The following is a 12839-nucleotide window of genomic DNA, read 5'->3' on the forward strand; positions in this document are numbered from 1 at the left end:
GACTGGAATTCTTTAAGTTGAAGTTAATTTAGATTTGATAAAAGCTGAAGCTCAGTTTAGACTTTTCTTTTAAGATAACAATAAATTCCGTAAAGCATTTACGTGAATGATTTTGGGATAGAAAATTCTTAATGCATTTAATCTGGTAGAAGTTAACTACATTCTGAGAACGATCTTGACAAACAATTACAAGGGGTATAGTTCTTTACAAAAATTCTTAAAAAGTAGCGTTGCGCTACATACCTAATTTTCCATCAAAATTACATAACTATATTCTGAGAACGATCTTGACAAACAATTACAAGGGGCATAGTTCTTTACAAAAATTCTTAAAAACTAGCATTGCGCTACATATAGCGAGTGGCTGGCGAGCACACCGCTTCTTTCAAAGTGTTAATTCATACCTCGCTTACAGCGACCTCCTCTCATGTCTCGCTAGCTACGACTGCCTCGTCTCACATCTTACTCGCAACTGCTCGCTTCCAACGCTCAATGCTACAAAAGTGCGGTCTCGCCGCCCACAATGGTTTTTGGTGCAGACAATCCCTGCTACCATTACAGATGTATTACTGCGCGCTGTTTCCCGCTCTTTCTCAAAATGTATCTATGCGCGGTTTCCCGCTCTTTCTCAATAATACACAATGCAATTTAATTAACAAAACAATTTAAATAAGAAACAGTTCAGATAATTACATGCTAAAACAGTTTAAATACGCCTATTACATAATTACACCCTGTGAGACTATAGGTTAAGTCTTGTGCAACGTTCGTAAATATTACGTCAAAGCGGTGTATAATATATTAAATCTGTTTGGAGGATACTGTTATTCCTTCAGTTACCGAGTTTCATGATGAGCAAAATAATGTGTATTTTTAAAACTAATTACATAACGTGTGAACTGCTTCTTCGGCCTTGCACCTTGAAATGGAAGAAGATCTTCTACCATGCAACACGTGATATTTGCAAATGAACTGAGTTCCTTAAACTTTTTAGCGATTTTTCCTGCCTTCAATATGGAAATCTGTGACAAGAGCAAAGAGCTTCTATTTCGACATGTTTTTTAAATCGTAACTGGTTTTTGATAGTATTTCTGCTTAATTTGACTTCAATTACTGTTTATTAATGACGGATCTAGAATGGGAGTGCGAAGCGAACGAAACCAACAACAACAAGTCGATACTGAACTGTGGGCACTCGGCCGAGACAGACCGAGACAGACGGGAACGGGACCGAGGCTGGAACGAGACCGGCCGACGTGCCGTTCAGCAACGAGACCGACCGTTTCCCGTTCAAGGGAACTATATGTAAGAAGCCGCGACTAAAGTGAGCTACGAAAGACCGCTCCTTAGAATTCGTTCCTCGCTCGTTCCGTTCATCTTAGTGAACCGTTCCTTAGGACCCGTTAGTTCGCGAACGACCCATCCCTACTACGCAAACGTCGCTGCGTTGCCGCTGGTGAGAGGAAATGCCTGAAATTTGCTATTCTCGGCACTCGCTTGAGACTGTGGTTCTGGGAATAGTGAATTTCTTAACGATTTCCGAAATGTAACGTCCTATGTGTCCAACTGCAACCACCACTCAACTTTCAAATTCTGTTAATTTCTGTTGTGTGCCCACAACCACATCGGAAACCTTTTCCTATGAAGTACCTGAGTAGAAATGACAGCACCGCCACTGTACTGCCTGCCCTTCTATACCTTTTGTATGCGATACTGTCGCTATCTGTATATGTTCAAATCCTTATCACCTCAGTGTATACACGTAATACCCTGTAGAATAAGGTAGAAAGTGAAAAAAAATTTAAATCCATTGGTACAATGGTGAAGCGAGGCGAATGCGTAAACTTCCCAAAAGAATTCATAAATTCGTTCAACGGTCTCGGTATGCCGTCGCAATAAAGCGCCTGAACGACACCATAAAAGCGGAAGACAAAAGCGAGTCAATAATCATGCCACAAATTCCAATCGAGTTAATTAACATTCAGTCTTTAAAGCTCCAGTTTCCGGTAAGGTTATCATACAGTATGGCTAACAATAAGGTGGAAAGGGAGAGATTCCAATCTTGCCGAGTGAATTTAAAATAATCGTCTTTCTCGGAGTGATAGTTATACATAGCGCGCTCGCGTGTCGGACAATCACAGAACTTCTAAAATGAAATTTTCACTCTACAGCGGAGTGTGCGCTGATATGAAACTTCCTGGTAGATTAAAACTGTGTGCCCGACCGAGACTCGAACTCGGAACCTTTGCCTTTCGCGGGCAAGCACTCTACCGACTGAGCTACCCGAGCACGACTCACGCCCCCCCCCCCCCCCCCTCAAAGCTTTAATTCCTCGTCTCCTACCTTCCAAACTTCACAGAAGCTCTCCTGCGAACCTTGCAGAACTAGCACTCCTGGAAGAAAGGATATTGCGGAGACGTGGCTTAGCCACAGCCTGGGGGATTTAATCTACCAGGAAATTTCAATCACAGAACTTGTTCGTCTTTGCACCTAAAAGCAAAAAACGACTGTAGGTTATAACAATATACTGAGAATAAGTTAGGTGTTTGTGCTGGTCCGTGATCGATTGTCAAAGACCTGTGGCCACGCTACCAGAGTCGAGACTCGGCAGATACAAATGAGCACGTACAGCCCGGCTAAGGGTCTGTGGGTCCCGTCTGCAAGCAGTGCTCTACGTCGCGCCGGAGAAGTAAGACTCGGTACAAAATACGGTGGCCGATGTTCAGCGACCAGTTTTCGTCCAAAGCGCAGGGTGAGTTCTTTCGTTTGTTTGGAAGGGTAAGCCGTCAAGTGTTTCCACCTTTCGGCCGGTCGGTGATGACACAATCGAGACGCACGCCCTACAATCTTTCTTAAACGATTTTACAAAAATTATTAAGTAAAAAATTGTCATTTTTGCTTTACTTATAGCTTTATATGTCAGGTTCGTGATAACGTCCCCATCATCATGTTGATGGTCATACTTAATGTGATATTTACGTGGAAGTAAGACATTGCGCGAAATTCGGAAAAGTCCGCAATGAAAAATAGAGGGCGCTATGATTTTGCTTTTTGTATATTACAATAATATGTTTCTGCGTATGAAATTCAGCTAACATACTGATTTTTCTTTAGACCGGTAGAGGTATCAATCTGTCACCAATCTCGAGAAATTTGCCGTGCGGGGTGGCTACGCGGTTTAGGGCGCCATGTCACGGATCCACGGTCCCTGCCGCCGGATCTTCGAGTCCTTCCTCGGGCGTGGGTGGGTGTGATGTTCTTAGCATAAGTTTGTGTAAGTAGTGTTTAAGTATAGTGACTCATCACCTCAGCAGTTTGGACCCTCAGGAATTCACACATTTTTTTTCTCTCTCTCTTTGGAGAAATTTGATGTGACGTAGGACACTCATTTGCGATCGCTCTGCACCAGTGATAAAGCCACAGTGAAATTCCTCATTGTTCATAAACGGTTCCAGATATCAAAATGAGATTTTTGCAAATGACACCACTCAAACAGGAGTGTATTTTGCTGTATCGTTATTACGTAAAACTTCATTATGTACTATGTTAGTCCACTAATTACAGACTTTTTCGACGAAACAATGTAATTTTTATGGGCCATCGATAGCTGGTGAAACGGGAAATGCTATGTATTTTGGAACAACATGAGCGAAGACATTACGAGTTTATTTGTACGAAGGACATGCTTTTTCATAAGTTACTGACGCTACTTCTCCTCAGTTCGTCAGTTAACAAACTTAATAAACCACTGTTTCAGCCGGCCGCTATGACCGAGCGGTTCCTGGCGCTTCAGTCCTGAACCGTGCTGCTGCTACGGTCGCAGGTTCGAATCCTGCCACGGGCATGGCTCTGAGCACTATGGGACTTAACGTCGGAGGTCATCAGTCCCCTAGAACTTAGAACTACTTAAACCTAACTAACCTAAGGACATCACACACACCCATGCCCGGGGCAGGATTTGATCCTGCGACCGTAGCGGTCACGCGATTCCAGACTGTAGCGCATAGAACCGAAACTGAAGCTACGGCCGGCCGTCGGACATGGATGTGTGTGATGTCCTTAGGATAGTTAGGTTTAAGCAGTTCTAAGTTCTAGGGGACTTATGACTTTAGATGTTAAGTTCCATAGTGCTTAGAGCCTTTTAAACCATTTTTGAACCACTGTTTCAGAATTCTCTCACAATTGTGTCTGCACAAATGTTAGTGAGGTGCGATTGTATAAACTCCTCTGTGTTTTAGCGAAAGAAGCAAATTTTAATGTGGTAATCAGGGAAATGTGTGGGTCTTACACAATAATCGCCACACATGATGGTTCTCAGAAAGTTACAGATGGTTAACAAGTGAGGTGGAAATAAATCGCTGGATTTTCGGCGGAATTCGTTTTAGATGCTAATCAAAGCAGATAGTTCTTTCTGAATGGTCACCATACAAGCGTGGGCGTTGAGGTTCCCCACATAAGTTACAAAAAACGTGAGTGTAGGCTCCAGTTTAGAATAACACTTCCCCTCCTGTGCTTGGCATTTCTCCTACACCGCCTGCACATAAACCCATCCACTACCGCTCTACCGTCGGTGCCTCTAAGGGCCACAGGACTCTGCGCAGACTACAGGCTGTGAGCTGCTTCATGACCCTGTGGGTCCTTGGGCGAAGGCCCTCTGGTATGTGGATGTGTACTGCCGTTGCTGGGCCGGCAGAGCGCACTCTGCAGTGGAGCAACCGTGGTAGCCGTGCACGGTTTCTCTAGGTACGGCCTAATGACGGAAGTGCTGCACATCAGTTACCAGAAACACCAGACGGAGTTGTCAGCCACTGCACATACTAGTCGCCTGATGTCGATGCTTCCCGAAATATGTTTCCTGTTGGAGAACAAAGCAGCACTTCAGACCATGGTGAGCGTTACTTCTGGACGCAAACAGGGTTCTCGCTGTCATTAGGACAAGAGGCTCATTTGTTGTCTCAACGTTCGTGTATATGTCTGGGCTTTGACGTGCCTGACTTTGAATTGCCCTAAAACTTTTGTTAGTTTAAGAACAGAGGTTAAACCGTTTAAAATTCATTATGTCTTTTTTTTGAGACAATACCTTTCCAACATTTTCGCATTGAGGAGGACGACGGGTCAATCCTGCGTCTGGCCATCCTGATTTAGGTTTTCCGTGATTTCCCTAAATCGCTCCAGGCAAGTTGCCGGGATGGTTCCTTTGAAAGGGCACGGCCGACTTCCTTCCCTGTCCTTCCCTAATCCGATGCGACCGATGACGCCGCTGTCTCCTCTCCTCCCCCAAAACTTCCCCAACCCATTATTACTGTGTTTGCCCAGTTACTTTAGTGCTGTTATACTTACTGCAGTTCATTTCCAATTGAAACGCTCATGACGCTTGTGGCAAGTTGTACTGATCCAAAACTGAGTTGAAAGCGTTGAAATTCTAGCTTAAAATAGAGCGTATTTTCTGCTAAAAATGTTTCGGCACTACTGCAAATAATCTTTGTAGTAAATATTAAGTTTGATTACTGTCTCTTAAACTCACCTAATTCAATTTGATTTCCATCCCAAGACTGCCTACACAAGTGACAATCTGGTTTCCTTTTAATTGTATAGAATGAATATTTGTCAGTATGCGTTTTTCAATTTTTTGACATAGCTGTGTTTTAGATTTAACCTGACCCATTATGTGTCATTCTTTGAAGCCAGAGGTCAGCAAGGCCAAAGGGGCTGTTTGGAGGCTATACATTCAATTCGTGCCAATGTCGCTGTCAATTAAAAATTTTGTAAACTTTCCAGACTGTTATTTGTTAGTAGTTTATCATAGAATAAACATATACAATTTATGCGAGTATCTGTGGGTTTGTGCCCACAGTCCTTCCACGACAAAATTGAGCGAGCTTAAGTTTTTGTGTCCTGTGCTACGACTAGGACTGCTCAGTGTTGTACAAATTAGATAATTAATTACACCATTTTTCCAATTCAGAAAACAAATAAAAAAAGGGTCAACCAAAACAGGCCCTTTTAAGCTAGCTGATTAGTAATACACTGAAGCGCCAAAGAAACTGGTATAGACATGCGTTTTCAGATACAGATATACGAGGGTTGTCCAGAAAGTAAGCTCCAATTGGTCGCGAAATGGACACTACAGTGAAAATCCCATGAAGGTTTCCACAGATGTCTCGGGTAGTGTCTCTAGTATGACCTTCGATCGCATCAAGACACTTTTTCTTTTTCAGTTCTGAGCGCACTGTGAGCGAGTAAAGGTGCCTGGAACAACGATGTCTCCCGCCAAGTAGGAGGGCCCGCTGGGAGACTTCGCCTTAGTGAATACAGCCCGCCTAACACAACTGCCACGCACTTCCTTCTCCACGGCAGTTCTCAGCCGCACTCTGCAGGGGCAGTGAAGACACTGCTGCAGCCTTTTCTATGGGAGGTGTTCGATCACCCACAACACAGCCCTAATTGGCTCGTCCTGAGTATTATCTCTGTTCACATAAAATGCTGGAAACGAAGACAAACGTAGAGAATTATTGGAAAGCACAGGCTGCCTTCTATGATGATGGTGTTGGAAATTTTGTATAACGCTCCGACAAATGTCTAAGTAGGAGCGGAGACTATGTAGAGAAGTATCTGCAAAGTGTAGATAACTATTGCGAATAAAATGTTTCTGATTTTCATTGTGGTTTCCATTTAGCGATCGATCGAAACTTACTTTCTGGAAAACTCTCGTATGTAAACAGGCAGAATACCGCATTGCGGTCGGCAACGCATTTATAAGACAACAAGTGTCTGCTTCAGTTATTAGATCGGTTACTGCTGCTACAGTGCCAGGTTATCAAGATTTAAGTGAGTTCGAACGTGGCGTTATAGCCGATGCAAGAGCGCTGGGACATAGCATCACCGAGGTAGCCATAAAGTGGGGATTTTTCTACACTACCATTTCACTAGTGTACCGTGGACATCATAAATCCGGTAAAACATCATATGTCCGACATCGCTGCTGCCGGAAAAAGATCCTGCAAGAACGGGACCAACGACGACTGAAGAGAATCCTTCAACGTGACAGAAGTGGAACCATTTCGCGCCGGCCGGGATGGCCGAGGAGTTCTAGGCGCTACAGTCTGAAACCGCGCGACCACTACGGTCACAGGTTCGAATCCTGCCTCGGGCATGGATGTGTGTGATAGGTTAGTTAGGTTTAAGTAGTTCTGATGGCCACAGCAGTCAAGTCCCATAATGCTCAGAGCCATTTGAACCTTTAGAACCATTTCGCAAATTACTGCAGATTTCAATGCTGGGCCATCAACAAGTGTCAGCATGGTAACGATTCAACCAAACATTATCGATATGGGCTTTAGGAGCTGAAGGACCACTTGTGCACTTTTAATGACTGCATGACACAAAGCTTTACGCCTCGTCTGGGTTCGTTAACACTGTCATTGAACTGTTGATGACTGAAAACATGTTGCCTGGTGGCACGAGTCTCATTTAAAATTGTATCGAGTGGACGGAAGTGTACAGATGTGGAGACAACCTCACGCATCCATAGACCCTGCATGTCAGTAGGGGACTGTTCGAGTCGGTGGAGGCTCTGTAATAGTGTGGGCCATGTGCAAATGGTTCAAATGGCTCTGAGCACTATGAGATTTTTCTGAGGTCATCAGTCCCCTAGAACGTAGAACTACTTAAACCTAATTAACCTAAGGACATCACACACATTCACGCCCGAGGCAGGATTGGAACCTGCGACCATAGCGGTCTCGCGGTTCCAGACTGTAGCGCCTACAACTGCTCGGCCACTCCGGCGGTCGGGGCCATGTGCAGTTGGAATAATACGGGACACCTTATACTCCGACAAGTACGTAAACATGCTGTCGATCACCTGCATCCATTCTACATTTACATCTACATACACACGGTGCGTGGCGGAGGGTACCTCGTACCACAACTAGCATCTTCTCTCCCTGTTCCACTCCCAAACAGAACGAGGGAAAAATGACTGCTTATATGCCTCTCTACGAGCCCTAATCTCTCTTATCTTATCTTTGTGGTCTTTACGAGAAATATAAGTTGGCGACAGTAAAATTATACTGCAGTCAGTCTCAAGCGCTGGTTCTCTAAATTTCCTCAGTAAAGATTCACGAAAGGAGCGCCTCCTTTGCTCCAGAGACTCCCACCCGAGTTTCTGAAGCATTTCCGTAACACTCGCATGATGTTCAAGCCTACCAGTAACAAACCTAGAAGCCAGAATCTGAATTCCTTCTATGTCCTCCCTCAATCCGTCCTGATAGGGATCCCAAACGCTCGAGAGTACTCAAGAATAAGTCGTATTAGTATTTTATAAGCGGTCTCCTTTACAGATGAATCACATCTTCCCAAAATTCTACCAATGAACCGAAGACGACTATCCGCCTTCCCCACAACTGCCATTACATGCTTGTCCCACTTCGTATCGCTCTGTAATGTTACGCCCAAATATTTAATCGACGTGACTGTGTCGAGCGTTGCACTACTAATGGAGTATTCAAACATTACGAGATTCTTTTTCCTATTCATCTGCATTAATTTATATTTATCTATATTTAGAGTTAGCTGCCATTCCTTACACCAATCTCAAATCGTGCTCAAGTCATCTTGTATCCTCCTACAGTCACTCAACGACGACACCTTCCCGTACACCACAGCATCATCAGCAAACAGCCGCACATTGCTATCCACCCTATGCAAAAGATCATTTATGTAGACAGAAAACAACAGTGGATCTACCACACATCCCTGGGGCACTCCAGATGATACCCTCACCTCCTATGAACACTCACCATCGAGGACAACGTACTGGGTTCTATTACTTAAGAAGTCTTCGAGCCACTCACATATTCGGGAACCAATCCCATATGCTCGTGCCTTAGTTAGGAGTCTGGATGGGGGCACCGAGTCCATTGTGTCGGACGTGGCCAATTTCAGCAGGACAATGCGACACCTCGCACATCCAGTATTGCTACAGGGTGGCTCCAACAAGTAGGAATACTCTTCTGAGATTAAGCGCTTACGTTAGCCATCATACCTCGCAACGTGCAGCTCAGAAGAGATCTCCTCCCCCTCTTACTCATGGATTTATAGACATCCTTGCAGGATCAAGGTGTCTACACGCTGTTTGCCAGGTGTACCACTTTGTTTGGTTCTTAAGGGTAAATAGTACAAGGCTGTTAAAGGTTCCAGCTGAGTCTTAACTCGCACTCGCCTCCCCTGTTTCTTTCTGGCAAAACGGGATACCACTGCTTTACATGCAACCCATGGCAACTCATACTCACGCTGAGTTTCTTTTCTTTTCTAGGCAGATGGCAACGACGCAAAAGTAATGAGCGAAATAAAAGCTTGCATGGCCTCCGAGAATCTAGGTAAGTCTAAATCTCATCCCATCGCATTGTTCGTGTATTACGATGGCCAGAAAAGTCTCTGCATTCTTCAGGTGCAATAGTGTTCAAGTATTTTGCACATGCGTAAACAAATAAGAAACAAGACTAAATACATTATAAGGTGTCGAACTCCAAGTGTAGAAGGATCCAACCTGACCAAGACTGCGCTATTCTCGCATTACGTGAAAGCCATGGAGCAGGCAGTCAGGTAGATGCAATGTTTCTTGACTTCCAGGTAGCATTCGACTCGGTACTACACCTACATTTATTATCAAAGGTAAATTATACGGCCCATCAAGCAAAATTTGTGACTGTGTTGAGGATTTCTTGCTAGACAGGATGCATCACGTTATGTTCAATGTAGAAATACCGCCAAAAGTTGAAGGGCCTTCCCCAGGAAAAGACTTGGGACTTGCTCATGTTGTACACGGTGTTCCATAATAAAATAAAATGTGAAAAATTCAATTAGCCACTGATGCGTCTGTGTCAGGCGGACGGACAATGGACAGGAATACACAGTCCATAAATGTAACCAAACTTCACTTTCTAGACAAAGTTACGTTATTTCATAATGTTACATGTACTAAATATACCGGGATGAAAACTAGAGGCAGCATTAGTATTGGGAGATTTGGTTCCACTGCTCTAAACCTTATACATTCTGGGATACTTAGACTTTAAATAATAGAATCAGTGCCAAATTTTGTGACGTAACGATGTAATGTCAAAATGCCGTTTATCTGCACTGTCCTGAAGCCTGATATAGGAAGATCTTACTCTACGGATTACGGCAGAAGCTGTGGCGCCTTTGCTATCCTTTGACGTCTACGTACTTCGAAAGGCATGGGCTTTAAAACAGTGAAAACAAGTATGCCGTCAATAACTGTACCGCTATTTTACATTTCTGCACAAAAGACGTACATCTGCCATTTAAGAATAACGTGACTTTTTGTTGAAAGTGATGTTTGTTTACATTCATGGATTGCGTATTTCTACCCACCCTGTGATCCCCTGACATACACTATGAGATCAAAAGTGTCCGAACACCTAGCTGAAAATTACTTACAAGTTCGTGGCGCCCTCCATCGGCAATGCTGGAATTCCATATGATGTTGGCCCACCCATAGCCTTGTTGACAGCTTACACTCTCGCAGGTGTGCTTTCAGTCAGGTGCTGGAAAGTTTCTTGGGAAATGGCAGCCCATTCTTCACGGAGTGCTGCACTGAGGAGAGGCATCGATGTCGGTCGGCGAGGCCTGTCACGAAGTCGGCGTTCCAAAACATCCCAAAGGTGTTCTATAGGATTCAGGTCAGGACTCTGTGCAGGCCAGGGCATTACAAGGCTGTTACTGTCGTGTAACGACTTCGCCACAGGCCGTGCATTACGGTGCTCGATCGTGTTCAAAGAAGAAATCGCCATCGCAGAATTGATCTTCAACATTGGGAAGAAGAAGGTTCTTATAACATCAGCATAGGCCTGTGCTGTGATAGTGCCAAGCAAAACAACAGGGGGTGCAAGCCCCCTCCAGGAGAAACACGACCACACCATAACACCACCGCCACGGAAAACGTTGGCGGATGACGTTCACCGGTCATTCGCCATACCCACACCCTGCCATAGGACCGCCACATCTTGGACCGTGATTTGTCACTTCACACAACGTTTATTCACTGTTCAGTCGTCCATTGTTTACCCTCCTTACACCAAGCGAGGCATCGTTTCGTATTTACCGGCGTGATGTGTGGCTTATGAGCAGCCGCTCGACAATGAAATCCAAGTTTTCTCACCTCCCGCCTATCTGTCATAGTACTTGTAGTGGATTCCGATGCGGTTTGGAATTCCTGTGTGATGGTCTGGATAGATGTCTATCTATTACACATTACGATCCTCTTCAACTGTCGGCGGCCTCTGTCGGTCAACAGACGAGATCTGCCTGTAAGATTTTGTGCTGTACGTGTCCACGTTTTCACTTCACTATCAGATCGGAAACAGTGGACCTAGGAATGTTTAGGAGTATGGAAATCGTGCATACAGACTTATGACACAACTGACATCCAATCACCTGACCATGTTCGAAGCCCGCGAATTCAACGGAGCGCCCCATTCTGCTCTCCCACGATGTCTGATTACTACTGAGGTCGCTGATATGGAGTACCTGGCAGTAGGTGGCAGCACAATGCACCTAATATGAAAAACTTATGTTTTTGTGTGTGTCCGCATACTTTTCATCACATAGTGTATCATGGTACCACATGTAATTCAGGACATTTGACGAGATAAACGCTGAGATGCGCCAAAAACTGCCACATTGTCACTGATGTTTAAATTTATTACTTCTTTGCTACCAATTCTATTCACAACACATTCTGCCGTTAGTATCCACATATGCCACCGAATGGATCTACACAAACATGACATTGTACGACACACAGTTCAAAAGGTGATAAACACTGTGATGCGTGAGAAAATATCGTATCATGCACGAAGTTTTAATACATTTGTTCTTTGGTAATAAGACACTCCTGCAGCCCAGTCCATTTACAGAAATCTCTGACACCTGGCAGTGCATTTGGTAGCTTTCATCTGCGAAGCGCAAACGGCTACAGGCGAAAACAACTGCCGTGTATAGAATTACGAAAAGCAGCTGTCACAGAGAGGTTTACAAAATCGCGCTGTAGAAACTCGAAGCATCGCCCCTATCATAGGAGAAACTTTACATTTCTGCTAGAAAATTGACATATTGAATGCCCGGGCAAAGCCGGATTTGTCAGTGAATTCTTTTATATTGTGCCTTATTCTGTATCTGTTAAGAATAATTTCTACTAGAATATTCTAGCCCTACATAAGTATTTGGGCTACAGAGAATTTTATTGTTGTACTCTAAATGATTTGGCTCTTGTTTCTTAAAATTATTTCTCTGCATAACTCAGACTGACACCACTACACGTAAATCGCACGCCACAGTAAGCCACTGATACTGTAGTCATAGCACGTTACGTGTTGTCGTTTTCCGAAGCGCGTAATGTTTATTTATCTAAATTTGATGCGCATAGAAATCTTATCAGCATCTAGTTAAATATTTCTGCAACGTAATTCAGACGGAATTTCGTTACATAAAACAGTCTGGTCTGTGAAAAGTCTAAGGTTGATGTCAAGATTGTCTGCCATATCATTTAGATATAGGCTCTCCCATCTAACTCTGCCACCTCACATATTTCTGAAACGAAACAAAATGTGAAAAATGCAACTGGCCAGGAATGCAACTACACTATGTGATCAAAATATACGGACACCCCCAAACACTTACTTTTTCATATTAGGTGCATTGTGCTGCCACTTACTTCTAGGTACTCCATATCAGCGACCTCAGTAGTCATTAGTTATCGTCAGAGAGCATAATGGGGCGCTCCGCGGAATTCACGGACTTCGGACGTGGTCAGG

General features: G+C 44.0%; 1 protein-coding gene across 1 annotated transcript in view; it reads left to right on the forward strand.

Annotated features, from left to right (window-relative positions):
* Positions 1 to 12839, forward strand: part of LOC126291868 (uncharacterized) — a 77721-nt gene that overhangs the window by 17222 nt on the left and 47660 nt on the right. Inside the window, exon 2 of the mRNA XM_049985589.1 lies at positions 9317 to 9380. Coding sequence (XP_049841546.1) covers positions 9317 to 9380 — 64 coding nt within the window. The remainder of the gene's footprint in view (positions 1 to 9316; positions 9381 to 12839) is intronic.

The sequence above is a fragment of the Schistocerca gregaria genome, chromosome 9 (genome assembly GCF_023897955.1).
Source record: "Schistocerca gregaria isolate iqSchGreg1 chromosome 9, iqSchGreg1.2, whole genome shotgun sequence".
NCBI classification, from domain to species: Eukaryota; Metazoa; Arthropoda; class Insecta; order Orthoptera; family Acrididae; genus Schistocerca; species Schistocerca gregaria.